This window comes from Lutjanus erythropterus, chromosome 3 (genome assembly GCF_056507025.1).
Source record: "Lutjanus erythropterus isolate fLutEry1 chromosome 3, fLutEry1.hap2, whole genome shotgun sequence".
In the NCBI taxonomy this organism is placed as follows: Eukaryota; Metazoa; Chordata; class Actinopteri; order Lutjaniformes; family Lutjanidae; genus Lutjanus; species Lutjanus erythropterus.
The window spans coordinates 18,626,631-18,646,393 of NC_139319.1; the positions used below are offsets into that span (position 1 = coordinate 18,626,631).

At 37.7% G+C, this 19,763-nt stretch overlaps 2 protein-coding genes across 2 annotated transcripts in view; one reads left to right on the forward strand and one right to left on the reverse strand.

Moving 5' to 3' along the window:
* Nucleotides 1–2,533: 2,533 nt before the first annotated feature.
* Nucleotides 2,534–4,378, forward strand: fabp2 (fatty acid binding protein 2, intestinal). Its single transcript, XM_084715279.1, has 4 exons — nucleotides 2,534–2,692; nucleotides 3,257–3,429; nucleotides 3,769–3,876; nucleotides 4,139–4,378. The coding sequence occupies exons 1-4, from the start codon at nucleotides 2,626–2,628 to the stop codon at nucleotides 4,187–4,189; spliced, it is 399 nt and encodes a 132-aa protein (XP_084571405.1). The 5' UTR covers nucleotides 2,534–2,625; the 3' UTR covers nucleotides 4,190–4,378.
* Nucleotides 4,379–4,876: 498 nt separating this feature from the next.
* Nucleotides 4,877–19,763, reverse strand: part of usp53b (ubiquitin specific peptidase 53b) — a 28,143-nt gene continuing 13,256 nt past the window's right edge. Inside the window, exons 12-17 of the mRNA XM_084715278.1 lie at nucleotides 15,814–15,936; nucleotides 14,941–15,667; nucleotides 13,235–13,296; nucleotides 10,916–10,994; nucleotides 9,960–10,795; nucleotides 4,877–8,855 (exon numbers count right to left, since the gene is read on the reverse strand). Coding sequence (XP_084571404.1) covers nucleotides 8,779–8,855; nucleotides 9,960–10,795; nucleotides 10,916–10,994; nucleotides 13,235–13,296; nucleotides 14,941–15,667; nucleotides 15,814–15,936 — 1,904 coding nt within the window. The 3' untranslated portion in view covers nucleotides 4,877–8,778. The remainder of the gene's footprint in view (nucleotides 8,856–9,959; nucleotides 10,796–10,915; nucleotides 10,995–13,234; nucleotides 13,297–14,940; nucleotides 15,668–15,813; nucleotides 15,937–19,763) is intronic.

Below are 19,763 nucleotides of genomic sequence, written 5' to 3' on the forward strand. Positions count from 1 at the left end.
GCTTACTTGATGTTTCCTTTGTATGGCAAAAACTTTGCCATCAGCCTGCACACAGTGGCTTTTATAAAGAAGACACACAGATGAGCTTGGACCTTACTCTCACTGACAGTGTCTCACAATAGAGACATCAGTAGTGTTTTTTTGTAAAGAGCTCTCTCTAGTGGCCAGTCAGATGATTATCCGTGGGACAAATCCATCTATAAGAGGTCTCAGCCATGTTATTTCTGCTGTTATTAGTGTCACTGAAACACTTACAATACACAGTGGGGTTACAACAAAGTGGGTGCAATATTACATACGTTTACTTTCATACATGTAAGATGTGAGACATTATAGTACTCTGCAGTGTCATATTTTCAATTTTTTTTTTCTTATTTTACATGTATCTTGATACAATATTTCAACACATATATGTATATGAAATATTACAGTATATAGACTACAGAGAATGATTCATGCAGTGTTATTTCTTGTCATGTCATATATATTATTTTTGCTCAGGATTAATAATTTTTTGTTCAATTTTCGTTTTCTGTTTCTTGTTTTCCGTCAATGATTTAGTTTGTGAATTTAAAGTGGAAGTGGTATAGTAATCACCCTTTTGCCTGTGTCCCCTAATCTAATCAGGATAAACTTCCTGCTGAGTCTGATCCACTTTTGATTGCAGACTATTTATATACATTAGCTATACAAATTGCCTGCTATTGTACATGGTGATCTATTGGGCATCTAAATGGATCATTAATGTTGGCCTTTTTGGTGGTTACAGGATGCATTTGTCTGCCTATTTTGTTGTTTTCTTCCCGCATGTAGTTAGCCAATTCAAAAAAAGGTTCCAATTTTGTGTGATAGCTGTGCTCTCTTCTTCAGGAATGTGCTTTTCACAGTTATATTTAGACTAGCAGTTAGGTTGTACACAGGTTGGGAAGTAAAAATCAACTGCAAAGTAAAAATCAACTCTAAAATGAAACCCAGAGCCTAAAATCAGGCTTTCAAAGCTTCAATAAAATATTAAAAGTAATATCAAAACAAACATGTAATCAGTGTAGTGATTCAATCACAATGTGATTTTAATGTCCACAGAGCATCTCTACAGGAGTTAACAGGTAAGGGCCTTGCTCAAGAGCCTGTCAGTGTTGGTAATGAGGGTAAAAGATGCATTGCACTTTCAGCTCCCCCATTCATTTCAAGGATCAAACCAAAGACCTTCTGGTCATAAGCCTACATCTTACATTTGTCTAGCCCCACAAACAGTATGTTTGGATCAATGCTACAAAGAAACCATTACAATTTGTAAGATGTTGGATCCACAGACAGCATTAGCCTTCATGGATAGAGAGCATTGACTAAAACATTTTAAGTCCCTTTGTTGACATCCCTTTCTTCCTTTTTGTACATCATGTTGCTATTCGGCATGTTCTGTTAGAGCCATCACTACGACAAGGAGATAATGTCGTAGGATATACTCATGTTAAAAATTAGCTTGGGTGGGGTTTAATCATGCATGTCCCAAGCTCACCCGACAATTTCATGACTTAAGTCATAGTAGAAAGGTCTTTCTTGTGATAAGAAGCAGGCTCATTGAGTGTTGAGTGAAGGTCAGGCAAAGGTCTTTTGTGCCACATAGTAAGATGAGATGAAACTCTGATAAGAAATAGAACTGATATGTTGGGTATGTTATATTCATCCCTGTGTGAGACTTTCGACAGGGATATTTAAGAAATATTTTTTCTTGTGTATTGTTGCTGCTTTTCCTCACTGCCTATTTAAGAGAAATACTTGTTATCGCCAATTTTTGACACACAGTTAATTCATAGTTTGGAAATGGTGTCTTGACTTCAAATGTAATATACAGAATATTCTTTCCCCACAACCAAAACTCCAAAACACAGAGACAAGCTACTGAAAAACATTTTCTCATGCGCATAAGTTTTGTGTTTAACCAGAGAGAATATAAAATACACCATAATCAACTGAGTGTGTTTTAATGCTGTACAAATAATGACTATGTACATGGATGTGTCTGTGATATTAACTCTGAATATCAAAGGTCTCATTTATAAACAATTAGCCAATTAAGGCCAAAGGTACTGTACATAGACAAATGTGCAGTAAACAAATAGTGCAGTACAATCTTGGCTAAGTGACGAGGATTACATTACATTGGGGAGAGACAAATGTAAAGTAGTGCAAATATTGTGTATGCTTCAACAGGTATGTTTAGTAATTGTTTTTGTCATGATTGTATTTCAAGATAGACTGATAGATTGAAATTTATTTCTTGTTGTATTAAATGCTGCATGCTCAATTACTGCAACTCCAAACTGAAACACCGTTGATGTGGTTAAGCAATGACCCACATTCTGTGGAAATAGTAAAAAAAAGTTTACAGAACATCAGAAGTCATGGTTTATTGCATACAGTTGGCACAGTTCTTTTCAGAACCTGGCATTGCCCAATCAATTGCATCTATGGACATTGCCTTGAGAAAATGTGAGCTTTAAACAGCCACATCAGCATTCAGATAGATGACGAGATAAGAGGGTGTGTGGTTTAAAAGGAGCGGCAGGCTTTGACTGAGACACTTCTCGCTGCAGAGTTGTCCAGCTCACCCTCACAGCCACCATGACCTTCAACGGCACCTGGAAAATTGACCGCAATGAGGACTATGAGAAATTCATGGAAAAAATGGGTGAGTGATGTCAAACTGCTGATAAAATGCTGAAAAATATGTATATGTCTCCTAAATATAAAGGAATTTGATGCATTGCTAGAAGAATCTGTTTGTCTTATTACCAGGTCTGTTCTCTGTGTAATAAGATGACAATACTATAATCAAGACCAGATAAAGCAATTGATAAAATGCAGCTAGTCAGTATGTCACATTTTCTCAATATAGTTGTTTCTAAGTCAGAATGTTAGATATGCAGCAAACTAATGATAATGCAGATGTTTATTTTCTTTTAAATGTTTTTTTTATGTGTGCAATGAGAATTTGAGTTATAATTTAATAGTCCTTAAACACCTGAACAGGAGACTGAACCAGAAACTGGAGCTAGGGTCTTATTTGGAAACACTTGATGGTACAATGACCTACTGAATATGTTTATGATTTGGCTTTTGTACATACTTACCCTCTGCAAATAGAGTACACAAACAATGGAACTACCTATGCACAAAAAGTGATTAGATCCTGAACAAACTTCCTCTGATTGTTTAAACTTCTGTTGAACATATTCCACGCGTCTGTTCATAGGAATTAACATGGTGAAGAGGAAGCTGGCTGCTCACGACAACCTCAAGATAACCATCGAACAGACTGGAGACAAGTTTAATGTCAAGGAGAGCAGCAATTTCCGCACCCTGGAAATAGACTTCACCCTGGGGGTCACCTTTGAGTACAGCCTTGCTGATGGAACAGAACTATCAGTAAGCAATAGCAGTATCTCGTGGGACACTTTTTACTATTGTTACACCTTATAATGACTCAGAAATTGTACTCATTCAGTTAGTTGGTTGAGATGGGCTGGGTATTTCAAACATTTTAGACTTTGATCCCTTGAGCTGCAAGAAAAAATCCATTTGTTAGCTAAGAAAACAATCCACATGTGAAAAGCCACTGTGGTAACCCTTGTACCCAGTTGATTTAACTCACGACCAGAGTCAACAGTCACAGCCATAAAACAGTCAACCACCACTGCCTGCCTGCAAAACCTGTCCCACCTATCTCACCTAGCATTGGCTTAAGCTTTGTGTTTCACTCCGCAGGGCTCCTGGACGCTGGAGGGAGACATGCTGAAGGGGGTTTTCACCAGGAAGGACAATGGCAAGCAACTGACAACAACTAGAATTGTCCAAGGAGATGAACTTATACAGGTAGAGTACATTTATATCTATCTTTATATTTATATCTATATATAGTCTATCTATATCTAGCAAACTAGAGCAGGTGCTGAGATTAGGTTTAGCTGGGATTTAGGTTATTCTGTATTGTCTAATTATCTGTAATGTGATGTATATGAACAGAAATCAGTCAAAATCTAATGTCTGTTTACATATAAACCCTCTTGATGATTCAGCCAGATGCAGAAGCCACGAAGCTATATAATAACTATCTGATGTTATCTTTCACCAACAGAGCTACAACTATGAAGGTGTGGACGCAAAGAGGATTTTCAAGAGGGCTTAGACCAAACCCATCACCAAAGTGAGATGTTTGACTTCAGGATTACGTACAGTATTGAGTTGAATTATTAACTACTGACACCAGTCTAATCATTCAATATTTGCACTACTTAAAATGCCTGTAGAGTGTATGACAGTTTTGGATTGCACGGGATTTTGATACTTGCAGCAATAAAACCATTCTGTAACTGCCTGTTTTGTTTTTTTGTTTTCTCTTTCTCTATTGTAGTTGCATTAGAGATGCACAATATGGCCTTTTTCAGTCAGTACCATAATGATAATTGTCTGCTTCTCATATATTTCATTGTATTGTGTAGAAGTCCATGTACCCTGTAGTTTATGCACACCTGAGGATAAGAAGGCTAAAATGTATTGACCAAAGATTGATGATTTAATATCCATAGCTATTACTGAATCAAATCTCAATCAAATGTGTTTTTCTAGTAAAGCACACCACAAAAGGTAACAGTATACTTTGGCTTTTATCAAGCACTTAGCCTACAAATTCCAATTTAATGCTTTGTCAAATCAGATACTATTATAGCCAATACATATATACGAGCTATTAATTAAATTAATGGAATTGATATTTATTGTGCATGGCTATATTCTGTTTAGAGAAATTACCATCTTCTGTGAGAATCTGTGGAGGTTTGTGTGAAGTTAAAAAAATATACAGTCAAGTGACTAGTTTAAGAGTGATACAGTAATTTAAACTTTATTCAACAATGAATAAAAATAAATATATATTATCTACAAAAATATAAAGTGTAGACAGATTTTATGTTTCTTTAAATTGATCTGTACTTACATAAGTCATGAAGCATTCACTGAAGCACCAACAACTCAATATAACAGTAATGTCAGGCCAAATCCTAATCACACACAGAGGTATGACAGTAGGATTCAGTGAGGCATACAGTTCCAGCACATCAGGCCACATCAGCCAGGAACTTATCAGGAAAAAAACAAACAGTGACATAATGTGGAAAGTTTTCTTTGTTTCTTAGTGTTGATGCCATACAGTCTAATTAGGCTCTGTCCCCGTATATTTAGCACAAGATAAAAGACATGGACTGATTGATGCAATGCCAACTGTGACGTTATGTGACACAGGACAAAAAGACCTTTTGTCAAATAGGTCCCTCGAGTACAGTAAAGAAAGCCTTATTGTGATTAAAGGCTACAGATCATGGGTGCAAGAGGAAAACCATTTATCAGCTTCTCTTTCCAAGCTCGCTCACAAACAGTCACACAGGCGTGCATGCACATTTAATAAATATTATAATAAGTTTAGCACTGAAAGTTTTTTTTTCTCAGTTTTTCATACATTGAGACTCTTTCAAACTAGATGGATGTCCAGGATGTTGGATGCCTTTCCACATGAACATGTCAAACCTTAGCCAATTGCAGCTGAATTGAGACTGCAGCTGTCTTTTTCTGCTAGACTGCCATGTTATGTATGTCTGGCTTTGAGTACGGCAGTTCGAAAGGTTAAATGCCAACAAATATGGAATGGAACAGCATATTTTGTTAGATAAAAACATGCATTTTGGAAATGACTACATCAGTCTTTTTTCAATAAATTTAGACTTTTGGACTTTACATCGCTCAGGAATTAATGAAATGTTTGGATCACAAGTCGGAAACAGGTCTACGCAGCCGCCACTGGAATCTAATTCTACAAATAGTATAATACTAAAAATATTAATGTAGCCTAACCTTTACTGCAACTATGCCGAAGTACCAGGTTTGAACACAATGAATGGGCATGCTTAAAAATAAATAAATAAATAAATAAATAAATAAAATGTGCATATTCAAATGCTGATGTAGAATTCAAATGTTAACATCATGAACCAAGCTCAAATTATTCAGAACAGCACTAATGCAGAGTGAACTGCTGAGTTGCTGCCATGGGTGTAGCTTCTAAGTCTGAAAGGGCTTTTAGGAATACTGGACCTGCCATAAATCTCTCGCCCTGCCACTCCCTATACACAAACACACACTCAGACACACACACATACAGTACAATGGTGCACACAGAGGCGTGTCATCAGATATGTCACTATTAGCATTGCATATTTAAAAGTTTTGCATGACATCCCCCATCCGGTTCAGTGATCACCTTCATTCTCTAACTGTGGTTTCACTCAAAAAACACTGAAAATGTCAAGGCACTCTTGAGACAACTGAAGACACAAAGTTCAGAATTTAAAATATAACTTGTGTAAAAACAATAGAATTCCTATTTTTTTTTACAAATAAGAAAATAAATAACAGAACAAATACTGTAAATAAATGATATAAGCATTAGTCACATAAGAAACCACAAGAAAAAAAAAACACTTAGCAGGTGAGACAACATTAAGATAATCTGGTTAATATACTTTAACCAAGCTTCATCTAATCCAATCGTTTAGTCATTTGGATTTCTTTATCCAGTCAATATACTAGATCTCTTAAAATAAGAGTACAATGAGTGATTTAAAATTACTACAGCACAATCGACTCGTGTAAAGGCATCCTGATTGTTATCTGAAACATTACACCGCTCAATTAAAGAAATTCCTCACAGCTCAGTTACATTGTATGCCTTCTTTTTCTTGAATTTAAACTGTCAATAAATAAGCCATGACAAATGCAAGTAGATACTCAAATTACAACTTTAGGTGTGATTACAGAAATTTCTGAACACCGTCTTTTGGTGTCAAACAGCACAAACACAACACACACAAACACAGCAAAGTCAGTGACTAAATGTGTGCAGTTAGAATAGTACCTGGACAAAGGTTATTGTGGTGAAAAGTGAAAAAACATGTATAAATGGCAGGATGTTTAGGAGAAGACTTGGCAAACTAGTGAGCACAAAAGAAAATTGATATCGATATTTGAAAATTGAACAACGTTCTGACTTTTAGGTGCTCGTGGGAATGTCAGATGTACAGAATACATAGCCTTAAAAATACCAAAATCTGCTTTTAAAGTAATTTTTAGTGAATGCATAGTATGTCTTGGACAGTCTGCTGTTTTCTAGCGTATTGTTTGCATCATGTGTTTATATTTACAATGGATGCACAATCAAAAGTATGTGTCCTTGCATGGGCAAGAGAAGAGAACAACATTCAAATGTTGAAAAAGTTTCCAAATAATGAATTGACTTTAGTACAATTACGCAAAATCCAATAGAATTTATGTTTGTTGGACTCAGAGTCCAGTATTATCATGCTCATGCTTATGCTGTACACACAGCTAGTAAGACTTTGTAAAGGCCACATGCAGGTTATTAATTATATTGGCATCATTATGAAAATACCTGCAAATACAGACCTGTTTTAATCTGTCTACTTGAAAAGGAAGACTGAAAAAATACTATTTGACATCACTGTGAATTACCAAAAAGGATTACAAGAACCAGCACAATCGAAGGTAGAATACACGAGGTGACATGGTCGTACAGTATATAGTGACCTACTGAATAACCTGAGGGCTGCTCCACCGACACATCATCATAGTCACATCACAAATTGTTGGACTCATAGACTGCCAGAAACCAAACAAAGACATGCAAAATCACATTTTTAACATCTTTGTCCCCCAAAGATCTATACATATTTATGAGCTTTGGCATGAAATCTGCCTGTGATTTTCCTGGAAATTAACAAATCATTTGAAACAATGAATGAACAACAATCTTTGTCAGATCCTTCACAGCCAAGGAGGTTGTCAGGCACAGGGCAGCCCTCAGACATTCATTAACACACACGTTATAAAATAACTGATAAAAGATAATAGTTAAAACATATCAGTAACTGAATATACGTAAATGTTGCAATGTCTGTTCCCTGGTGACCTAAAGCCCTCGATGCATAAAGTCAGTAACATGCCCAGATATTACCCCTTTGACAGATGTAAAAAATGAACTACCTTGAACCTGCTGCTGATGATACAAACCTTCGGTCTGTGTGTTTATTTCTCTGTTTAGAATGACATCATATTAAGTTAAAAGATTAAGTATCTTTAACACATCTTTTCATGTGAACATGCTGTTATTTGTCATCCAACTCCTTTCATCTTTGTATAATTACCGTACAAATTACTGTACTGTACGGTATAAACAATCTAACTGTTTCGCACCATAATCTCTCATGCCTTACTTGCAATACATAGGTGTATATTCATTTCTGCAACACTTCTGCAGAACTATTGCACAAATACAAAAAATAAATACTTTAAACTTGACATAAGGTAATAAAAAGAAAAATACGATAAAAAGAATAGCAAAGTCTCAAAAACCCTTTGTGCAAACTGATAAACAGTCCAGATTTTGATTAAAACAAAATCTCCTTGCAGCAATACTGTGGAACAATGGAAGACGGTACAGTATATGTGATAGTTGATAATCCGTCTAACAATATGCAACAGCATGTAGAAATAGGTTTTATTTATGTGACAAGCTTGCATAAATAAATTCCACTCATTTTGGAGAGATCAGGCTTCAGAACATATTTCCATTCTGTAAACTCTTTGGCATCCAGTTAGTTCTCTACTGACCGCTGTCCATCAATGTAAACAAACCTTACCAAGTAACACTCATAAAAAACCACGTTCATCCAGTCCTTTGGCTGTCACTGGGTTCCATTTTGCAGTGGGTTTATTGCTATTATGGCCTGTAAAGAAATGAAAAGAAAAATCCTGTTTAAATTTGTTTTATGATTCACCCTGTGTGTACATTTACACCACAGCAAAGAAAACAACTGAATACTTAGTCTTTTTCGATATATAATTTTATATTGTGATATTGACATATAATGGTGAAATAGTACTGTAAATTGTCTCGAAAATAAATAGAGAAACTGGTAATGGATTAAAAAAAAAAAAAAACAGACAGGATTGTCTGTTTTAGCAGCACATTTAATACCTGACAAGTCATGGTACTTCCTTACATTGATGCAGAAATCATCAAAACTTTTGCAAATTTTGCAATGGGTTGCACTAGCTGGTCATGACTAGTGCGAGTCTGGTCCTAACTGGTAAGTCAGTCTTTGTTAAGACCAGTCTTTAGAATGGACTTTCTGTCGGTTGCACCAACCAAACTAAAGCCTAGTTAACTATACCCAGTCTTAGCAATGGGCATCCATATGAATGCCCATGTGACATTGTCAACAATCTCTTGTTGGCTTGCTGATTTGTTGCTCATTTCTGATTTCCTGCAATGTAATGTTGGATCAAAGAAAGAAAAGGCAATTTCACAGACATTGACACAAACTACAAGTCCTCCTGACAGTTAGATCTGTCCTACAGAATTGAAACCTCTCAATCAGCTCTCATTATATGATTCTTTCCATCATAACTTTATCCCAACAAAAAGCCTGCTCATTGTACAATCATTATACAAGACATGCCATTGTTGATTGAAAATGCTGATTGGTATTACAAGTTGTCTGTTGTTTAAAGATGCTATAGAAACAGCCTAGATTTCGATTTTACTCCCACTCCTGATTAGTTGTAAGATTTATGCCCAGTCTTAGACAGAGAAAGGCTTACAATATGCCTAGATGGTGCAACCTACTTACAGTAACTATCAGGTCAGACTTAGAAAGCCAAATTACAACTGATCTAGCTTTAAAACCACGCCTAAGTCCTGTTAGTGCAGCCAACTTGGTGATTTATTTGCCACATTGACAGTTGAATTCATCTCACAGTATATGCAGTTTATTGTCATAATGGTTAGCCCTACATTCCGGTTTGCAAGCGTGTTGAAAGAGGCTTACTTGTTTCAGGTCTGGCTTTTGGCACATCTTGTGAGTGTGTGTCAGTGGCGAGTGTGTGGCTTGTATCTCTGCGCTCAGTCACAACTACTGTCCGTGGCACCGTGGCAGAGAGGACAAGAGGCCTCTGGTTGTGGTACTTGAGACGGTACGTTTCCGTCATACAGTTATCCACATTGAAGTATGTTGTCAGAGAAACCTCTTGAGCTGGCACTGCCTGTTCCACTCTGCATCCAGTCAGTCTTTCCTCACTTTCACACGATGATGGGGTACTCCTCTCTGGATCAGAGCCCGACTTGGAGCTCGCATCTGAGAAGGTTCTGAGGCCTGAAATGTCAGGCTTCCTGTGAGGACTGACATAGGATGTGGATGAAAGACGAGGACTTGATGGAAAAGGTTCTTGAAGCATCCTGGGACGAAATGTTGCATGGCTCGTTTCACCCTGGTGTGGAGAAATCCGCTGGGTTGTTCGAAGGTGAGGGGACCCCGTCGTGCCAAGCTGACGCTGATTGTTCAGTAGTGGTTCTGCAGTCACGTTGCTGGGAGGATGGTATGGCAGCGTTATGTGAGGACACTGGGATTCTGAGGCGACAACCTCGCTGTTGCTGGAGCGGTACGCGTTTTCTCTGTCTTCGGGCTCAGAGAGAGCGAGATCATCCGAGCTGTTCCATTCTGAGCTGCTGGTTTTTGTGATGTGCCTCAGGGCTGTACTTTCTCCAGTGTGCCCTCTACAGTTTGACAGCTCCTGCTGCTCACCCTGCCTGTTATCTAAACCAGTGGAGTCCCTCTCTGAAGATACTGCTTTTCTGGAGGTACTAGATGTGTACTTTGATTTCCGTCTACAAGAGAGAAGTGTTGTGGAAAATGTTGGAAATGATCATGAAATATAAAAGAAATCCTATTTATGAGTCCTTATATCTACATATCAGATAAAAATAATTTATAAGTAAGGGCACTACCTCGAACTTGGACTGCACTTTAGATGTGAATGTGAAACTTGGTCATGGTTCTTTCCCTGAGGTTTGGGTTGATGTTTACCTACAAAACATAAAACAAAGGTGATCAAAACATAGAGACAGAAAAAGAGACAATATAAAGAAAATGAAAATATAAAAAAGTACAAAGCTGTATAGCAGTCTTCCTTTGAAAAGGTCTGCTCTATTGTGGCATGTAACTATTTACACACTGTAATTGATGCAAAAGATACTGTATTTTTATCTTCTGACCTATCCTACTCAATAAATATAATTTAGTAATGTTCTAAACTGTCAGAAGATAAAAATACAACAAAGGAGAAGACATTCAGCATAAAAAATCAATACAAGAAAGACAATTAGACCCTTGTGGAAACCAATATATATATATATAAATATATATATATATATATATATATATATATATATATATTTGAGTGCTGAGATTAATGAATAGTTTTCTCAGAATTTGAAGTCGGAATCCTGAGAATAAAGTCGGAATTCTGCTAAATCACAGATTTTAGACTTTAATCTCCTAATTCAGATTTATTTTTCTTAGAATTCCAAGATTAATATCAGAGCTCAAACACTTTCTTTCACTTAACCCCTACTCTTATTCCCTAATTATGCACTAGGCAGATTTATATGTGCACAATAAAGCAATATCAAATAATTAATTAATCAAAAGTAGAGACCAAGCAGAGGCAGAATCATGTACACATCTAACTATGAAACTGATTTCCTCTCAGGACACACGGTGGCAGCAGTAGAGTGTTAATCTCACTGGACTCTCTCACAGCTGGATGAGCCAGTCAGCTCACTCATTCCGTGCACCAGCGCAGCATGGTGCTGAATTCCTTCCCTTTAAAAATAGATGTGTCATTTTTTTCTTTGCTGTTGCCCTGGAGAGGTCCATGCAAGGATAAAAGCGTTAACTGTTGGTTGGAAACACTGGCTCAAGATCCACATAGCCTCGATAAAGTATCAAGTGCACCACACTCAAAGTACTGCATGAAACAGAAAGATATTTATGACAATGCCAGCAGCCGTGCCCAGCTGTGCTATCTGAATGAGCTTTGTGGGATTATCATCAGATTAATGCCTTTGCAGGGCTGACTGGGTGAAGAGGTTAAAGAAGCCAGTCGAAGCTCAGAAATCAACCAAGGTATTAATCAATCTTCAGTTACACTCATATTATCAGTAACGGCTCACACTTCAACTGGTATATTAACAGAAATATATAGAGAGAAATAAAAAGAAACAAAAGGAAAGAACTCATCTGGAAAGTGCTACTCTGTGGTTTGTGAGGTAAAAAGTAATAATCTTTCTGATAACCTGAGAGACTGCAGGACTGTAAGACTAAATTCTTATTTTTCTGTGTAAATTCTTTTCCTGGGAGTAGTGCAGATTAGGTGTGAGATGTAATCGACAATGAGCAGTGACATGTTCCTTTAAGCTCTTAATGATGTTTTCATTTTCACGCCATGTTAGTTTTCCCCACTGACTTTATGTTTTTAAAGTTGCCCTGATGTGAAATTGTCGCATACACATTGTCAGGTTACTACATAATGTTACAGTAATTTATTAAACAATTAAATAAATTTTACAGCATAGAATTGCACATTACAAGTAACCAACTGGTTCTGGTTATTTCTTAGACATTTATTACATTAATTAGAGGCAAAAACATTTAAATCTCCTGGAAAACCTAATCCCTTGGTCACACTACATGACTTTCTGACTGCACAACTTTATGTCTTTTAATCAGGAAACTTGAAATCGCCGTGGTTTGCAGACTACATGACTGATTAGCAACGATGTCACACATTACAAGATCTTTCACCAGGATAAACCCCCAACTAGTCTGTCTGTCAGGTGACATTAGCAGTATGGAAGCATCAGTGTGCAACTACTACTACTTTGTAACTACTTTGAACTATTTGGGCTTTTCTAGCTGCTGTGCCAGTGCTCTTTGGTCTCGCCTTCTCGACTCCTCCTACCGTCCATGTTGGCTCTCACTGGCTGTAGGTCGTTGCATGGCTCCTCGACTTGTCCCCGACAAGAAGAAGATATTAAACCTGCTTGGTATCTTTTGGGTGTCTGTGAGGCATCAGCAAGCTCTCTGATAGCATCTTTGAACAATTCACACATGCTGGTTTGCGAGCTTCAAGCAAACGCCGATTTGCCTCTAATCTGGGGGCTTTTGTCGGAAATCTTCAAAAACTGTCAGCATGTGGAAAATCAGGGCTATAATCCTGTAGTATGAATATGGCATAAGGAGCTCCTTAAAGTCTTGGAACTTACCATTATGTGAAGGTGAGGATGTTATACTTGGTTTGGCATCGCCTCCTTTTTGGTGCAGCAGACTGAAAATAAAATACTAAAATTATTCTAAACAATTTTGACATCAAACAGTCGTTCATGGTCTTTTTAGGCACTGGGAAATTGAAATGATCAAACTTAGAAGGGTTATTGTCACAAAATCAGGACCGGCCAATACAAAGTCTTCCTTAAATGTAAGCTTTCATTTAGATATCTATTTGTGATAATTAGACAAGAATGTATATAAATAACCCTAACTCTAGAATGTATATTAATAACACATAACTAGTAGTTCCTGGTACCCATCCTCTTATAGTCACCGTAAGCGCATGTTAATCAGCTAAAGGCAGACATATATTACCAAGGATCTACCAAGATGCAACTAAGTACCAACTAAACTAAATCCCAAAGTAGTAACTAATAATACCTTTGACATTATTATCAATTGATTATTACCATATACGACCCTAATGATGTTCACCATATTTCAGGAATAAATTTGTAATGAGATTTTGCAATTTACCTGTTTAACCTTTAGGGCTGAACAATAAAAACAGTCATATAGCAAGTGTTTTGACCGAAATTGCAATATACGATACAAATAAGGGGAATGATAATTTTTGCATTACAGTTTTCATTTTTAGTGAAAAAAAAAACAGCCTATTGAAATCAGAATGATGAGATATTTGCTGTGGTCTGTACCAAACAAACATGTTTTATTCCATCTGGAGAACAAGATTTGTTAGCCTGGCCAGCACTACAGTATTTCATTTTAATGCTGCTTTTTCACTCATTTTTCCTTTATCAAAAAAAAATTGCAGGATTCTCCGATTTGGATATTGCACTTAGCCATATTGGGTTTTTGATAATATTGTGATATCCAAATACACAGTTTTGTGAACATGCAGTGTTTATCATCTTTACTGACAGAGGAAAAACTAATCAAAACAAGAGCTCTAGCTGTGCAAGGTATGACGTTCACCACAAGCCACCAAAGAAAAACGTTGGCTCTTGTCTCTACTAGGGAATGACTTGGTGATTTACTCTCCTTATAAAGCTGTATTATGTATATTATTACTTTCTGTGGTGTACACATAGACTCTGTACAGACATATGTGTAACCCCAATTTCTTGTGCCTGTCGGACGCAGCCATCACACCAATCCTGACGATGCCGAATCACTATGCAAATGTGGAATGCATCCGCCAAGCAGACTCCAGAAATATAAACAGATATAAACAGAACTACTATGCATCAGTAGAATCCACAAATGTCTGTGTATGCATCCATTACTTTGTTTAAGAATATAAGGACATAGTCACACATGCACAAAATAAACATAGGTGAATATTCGGCTCCTGTTCATTTTCTATGTGAGCAAAGGGTGAGCAAAATCTTTGGCTTTGGTGGCAAAACACATTTGCAACTCTGCATCGTTGGAGTTCAACATTGCTGAATGTTGTTGAACAGCCAATAGCAAATAAGTGAGTGCTGTTGACCCCTAAAACTGACTACAAACCAGCAAATTGATTTGGCACATCCTGCACTGCCCACATTTTGCCTCAGCAGGTGATGGTTACTCACCTGCATTCGCACGTGTGACCGTGCCTAAACCCCAGCTGTATGTTCCCACTTCTTGAATGTGAAACCTTTATTTGTCTATTGAACAATACAAACTTGTTTCTTACCTTTGTAACTGTGCCTCTGGTGTTGATCTCTGGTCTTTAACAATGAAGCCATCAACACCAGGTGAGTCAGGATTGGTTGAACCACTGCTGAGTCTGTCACTGCTCTCATAGCCAGACTCTGTCCTTTGAATGGTCCAAGTATCACTACGCAGCAGTGTCTTGGGGCCACCCTTAAGTCTGCTGCCCCTCTGTTGGTTAGCCCTGCTCTCTGACTCTACAGAGCTGTGGCTCTCAGTCTCATGCCGCTGCTCATCCTCATAAATGGTCATTAAACACTTCTGCTTCCGATCTTCTCTGGTTCGTATATATTCCCGCTCACGATCTCGGCTTTGTTCAGTGTGCACTCTTTCCTGGGCTGAAGGCTTACTGTGCCGCGGGCTGTCATGCTGCTGTTGACGACGCTGCTCCAGTTCGTTCAGTACAGTGTCCACATTTAACACCTCCCGAATGGGTCTCCAAGTGGACTTTGATTTATTGCGGTTTCCCTCGCCTCCACCTTTTTCCCATTGCTCCTGGCAGCTCTCCTGATCATAGCGACTTGGGGAAGTGTTGTTCCTACGGCTATGCCCGCCACCCTGTGTTCCGAAGGACTGTCCACGTGGGTCCTGAGATCCTCGACTTGTATGGTTTGATGACTTCTCAGTGCGTGGATAAGTTTTTAATTTTTGGTCCACAGAAGGCCTCGGCCCATTCTCTGGAGGAGATGAAGATCTTGCATATGCCATCTCTAGAGACAGTAGACATGGATCATTTGTAGAACAATCATCTCAAACATGATGTACAGTAGTTATCTACCCTAGCTGTGTATGTCTTTGTTTTTGCCTCTCTATTTTAAGAGTTTTCCTTATACCTATGATGCAAGCAATGCTCTACCTTTGTATTGTGACGGGTCCATTTTCCGATGCCCTCGATCCTTTTTTGATGTTTCACATGGCCTCTGCAAATTCTCCATGAAAGGTTCGTAGAATTTGTTAGGGCTGCCAAGGGGAAGTTTTACTGGGGAAAAAATATGTTGAAATGGCAGATGAATGGCTGCTCCACAATATATAAAAGTGCCCTTTTAACTTGTGATTTATTTTTTGACTCTTCAGTAATCTTTTCTGACTGTTATCATCAGCGAAGCAAATAGTAAATAAGTGTTATTTGGCCCTAAATTCCCATCACCTTCATAAAGCATCATGTACAACCAATTAGGGTGTGACACAACTGTTTATGTAACTGGTGCAGCATGCTATTCTTCCATATATGAACTTTAGCAGAGATGTTAGAGCATGTGTGATAGCCCTGCATCTCGCAATGGACTCAAACAAGTCCAAGCTGTGTTGTGCTGTGTCAAGCTGGCTCTCCCACCATAAAGGCTAGTGAGCCGGGCCATTTCTGACTTTGCTGCTAATGGGGCAGCAGAGAAAACAACAACAAAAAAAATGAACTAAAGAACAGATGCAAGTGCATCATTAGCAATGTTAAAATACAGTAGTGCTGCCACATTTGCCAACACTGGGGTGGGTTTCTTTGCTTCTGTAGCAAGCAGGTCACTGTGAGAAACAAAGACATTTAAACTGCGAACATCTGCCCACATATCGACACATTCACCCAACAGCTGCACTGTCTTTCACGTGTACTCCTCTACTTCTTTTCTGCATGCTTTGTAGATCACTTTGCGCTGCATTGTTTCCCTTTTTATGTTTATGTTTTTATTCAAGCAGCACTGTACTTCAAGAAGATGCTTCATATTTTTGTTACATTCTCTCTTGATTCTACTAAGACTAAAACATAATGTAGAGTAAAACATAATGTAACAGCACAGTACATTGCCACTCTGAAACATGAGGTAAAAATGCATAACGCTGTGTGTATTTTCATGGCTGCCGGGTGTTTCAACAGCAGTGAGTAAGAGCAGTGAGTAAGGCGTAGTATTATGGATTTCCATGTAGCCTAATGCTGACATTTAAGTAGTTCCACTGAAAACAGATACTAGATTTAGATGAAGTTCACCTTACACAGCTGTCAAGTAATTAACCAATACACACTTCATCATGTTGCCTGAAGTTATGCCAAGATTTTCAGGCAGTTATCTTAATAGTTGTAAGCGTTTATATGACCACTACCACTACAGTACTTCAGTAAACCTCAATATAAACTAATTTACAAAAGAGATAAGAGTATATAAGGCATACAGTATGTACAATAATGTAAAAACCTGAGCCGTATCGCCTTCTAAATAAAAAAAAAAAATCAATTACTTACACATATTTTCAGAAAAACAAGAATCCAGTCCCATGCCAGTCAAAGTGCCAGGGCAACACACTAAAGCAAAACAATCTATCTAAACACGCTAGACGCCATTGCCAGAAAAATTCCAAGCAGATAAATTAATGGAGGCAAACATCGGAAATGTCTAGGGGAGGAGTGAGGACTGTGGGGCAGGAGCATGAGTGCGCTTGGCCACAGGAGCAGGGATTAGGGATGGAGGCGTGGGTGGTAATCTGCGTGCAACAGAGGCATCATCCTCATGTAAAGTTCAAGCCAGCACACAGGGCTTGACAATCTTTCTGCCTGCGGTTTAACAGCACTCTCACAATCCCCAATGCAAACCATAACTGTAATTTGCAGAGTGAAATTGGTGTTGTCATGAGTAATCAGTGTTGTCGGGTAATGATGTTATTTGATATTCAGTTTTGCTTGGTGATACTGTACTTACATAAAAAGTGTTCAGATGCCATAATAGATTGGGATTTATGGAAATTAAGTTATTGGGGAAAAATGAACTTGATCTTGTGATCCCTATCATGAGCTCTTATTAATCATCATTACTAAATACACCGGTCGTAGTTTCAGTTCACCTCATGGATAATCTTATTGCTGTCTGGCAGCAACTAAATTCTGTTATTAAACTACATTTATGTGTCCCAGTGGAAATATCAGTATACGTATACAGCAATAAAATATCATAGAAACAGCACAAATATAAGCTACAGTACTTCACATAGATCATTTTATTGGCTATATAATTTTAAGACTATTAGCTGCTTAATGTTACCTCACTCTTTTGACACTATCATTTGTTTCAGTGAGGAAAATCTGCTTGAATACGGCAGAAAAAATAATTTTAGAATAGTTTTGTGGCACCTCATAAAGGTCACCTGTGCTTCAAATACCATGATTACAAAGTGAAAATATGCAAATGATTATCATTTTGGTAAAATCATGTTATGGTAGGGGCTTCTGATCATTAGTAGAGCGCATGTCAAAAATGTTTGTCATTGCTACTGAATTTTGATATATTAATGACTGATGTGAAAGCCTCATGCCTATTATAAATGAATATGCACAGTTGGAAGGCTACTGGTTTCAGTTGTCTCTACAAAAAAAAAAAACATAAAACATGAAGTGCTAAAGTTGTCTCCTACTGATATTATGCTACCTTGAGTTATTTGTGTTGTTACATCACTAATGCTTTGGGAGGAGTTGGGGTTAACTGGTAGCATATTAACTATTAAGTTAGCCTCCTGCGGTTACCAGTTGTTTAATACACCTTGCATTGATTTAGAGCTATGTTTATGATACTCCAGTAATGATAACAGGAACTCATCAACCAATTAGAAACAATTTAAGACATAATCAGAAATAGCCTAATTTTGGGTAATTAAAAAAAACAGCTGTATTTATTATTTATGTTAGATTCTTAGATATAGTACCACCCCAGTAGGGACACTTTGCAAAACTGAAATAAAAACTGATTGCAATCATTTGCTAATACTTTTTGACCTATATATTCTATTGCATGCAATACAAGGACATGACATTTAATGTTCAAACTGATTAACTTAATTGTTTATTGTAAATATACACTTATTCTGAATTTTGGTCCAACATGTCCCAAAGAAGTTGGGACAGGGGGATGTTTAACATGGTGTTACATCACCCTTTTCTTTTAACAACACATAGTAAGCATTTTGGAACTGAGGACACTAATTGTTGAAGTTATGAAAGTGAAATTTTTTTCTCATCCTTGCTTGATAAACAGCTTCAGTTGCTTAAAAGTCCAGTGTATCTGTTGTCATATTTTGAGATTCAAATTTCTGCACACATTTTCAATGGGAGACCAGTCTGGGCAGGCAGGCCGCTGTCGTATGTAAGAAGCTAAAGCTAAAAAGATGTCATCTGGATGTCAACATATGTTGCTCCAAAGCCTGCACGTACCTTTCAGCATTAATGGGACCTTCACAGATGTGATAGTTAGCCATGATGCCATGGGCAGGCGTGCTTGCTTGAGCGTGTGCACTAGGGATGTTCCTGGCGACTAATTACCCTGTCGATTAAATGCAAAATTTAATGTAGACTAGTCGAGTAGTCTAACACTAAGAAAACACTCAGAAAGCAGTTAAATTTAGCTGAATTTATTAATTCATAATGTTAAACACTGTCCGAAAAAATACTGTGTGTATTAAGAGCCATTTGAAGCCATTAATCACAGTCTACAATCGCCAAATCGTATTCTAAATGCCGCTGAAATGCGCACTACATTGCACTGTGCAGTACAAGCCTTACTCATTAATGTACAAAACATGACAACAACTCACACTCAACTCAACTCACTCAAACGCTTCACCTTTTCAGACCAAAGAGGGTCACAGTGCTGTGTGTAAAGGACCCAGAGCTAACGTTAGCTGCCAGCCTGACACACAGTGTGGCTGACGTTAGCAGTGCTAGTAGCAGCAGCAGCAGCAGCTCCGCTTGCAGGTTTATGTCCGTGTATGTGCTTAATGTGGGTACATTTCTTCAGTCGCATGAATATATATCAGCTTATTCTGTCACAGTCT

What these genes read in the sequence shown, in the direction of transcription:
- fabp2 (XM_084715279.1), top strand. Translation starts at nt 2,626, where the DNA reads ATGACCTTCAACGGCACCTGGAAAATTGACCGCAATGAGGACTATGAG. An exon ending in CTGATGGAACAGAACTATCA is followed by an intron (nt 3,430 to 3,768) that starts GTAAGCAATAGC and finishes TTCACTCCGCAG; the next exon opens with GGCTCCTGGACGCTGGAGGG. An exon ending in AAGGAGATGAACTTATACAG is followed by an intron (nt 3,877 to 4,138) that starts GTAGAGTACATT and finishes TTTCACCAACAG; the next exon opens with AGCTACAACTATGAAGGTGT.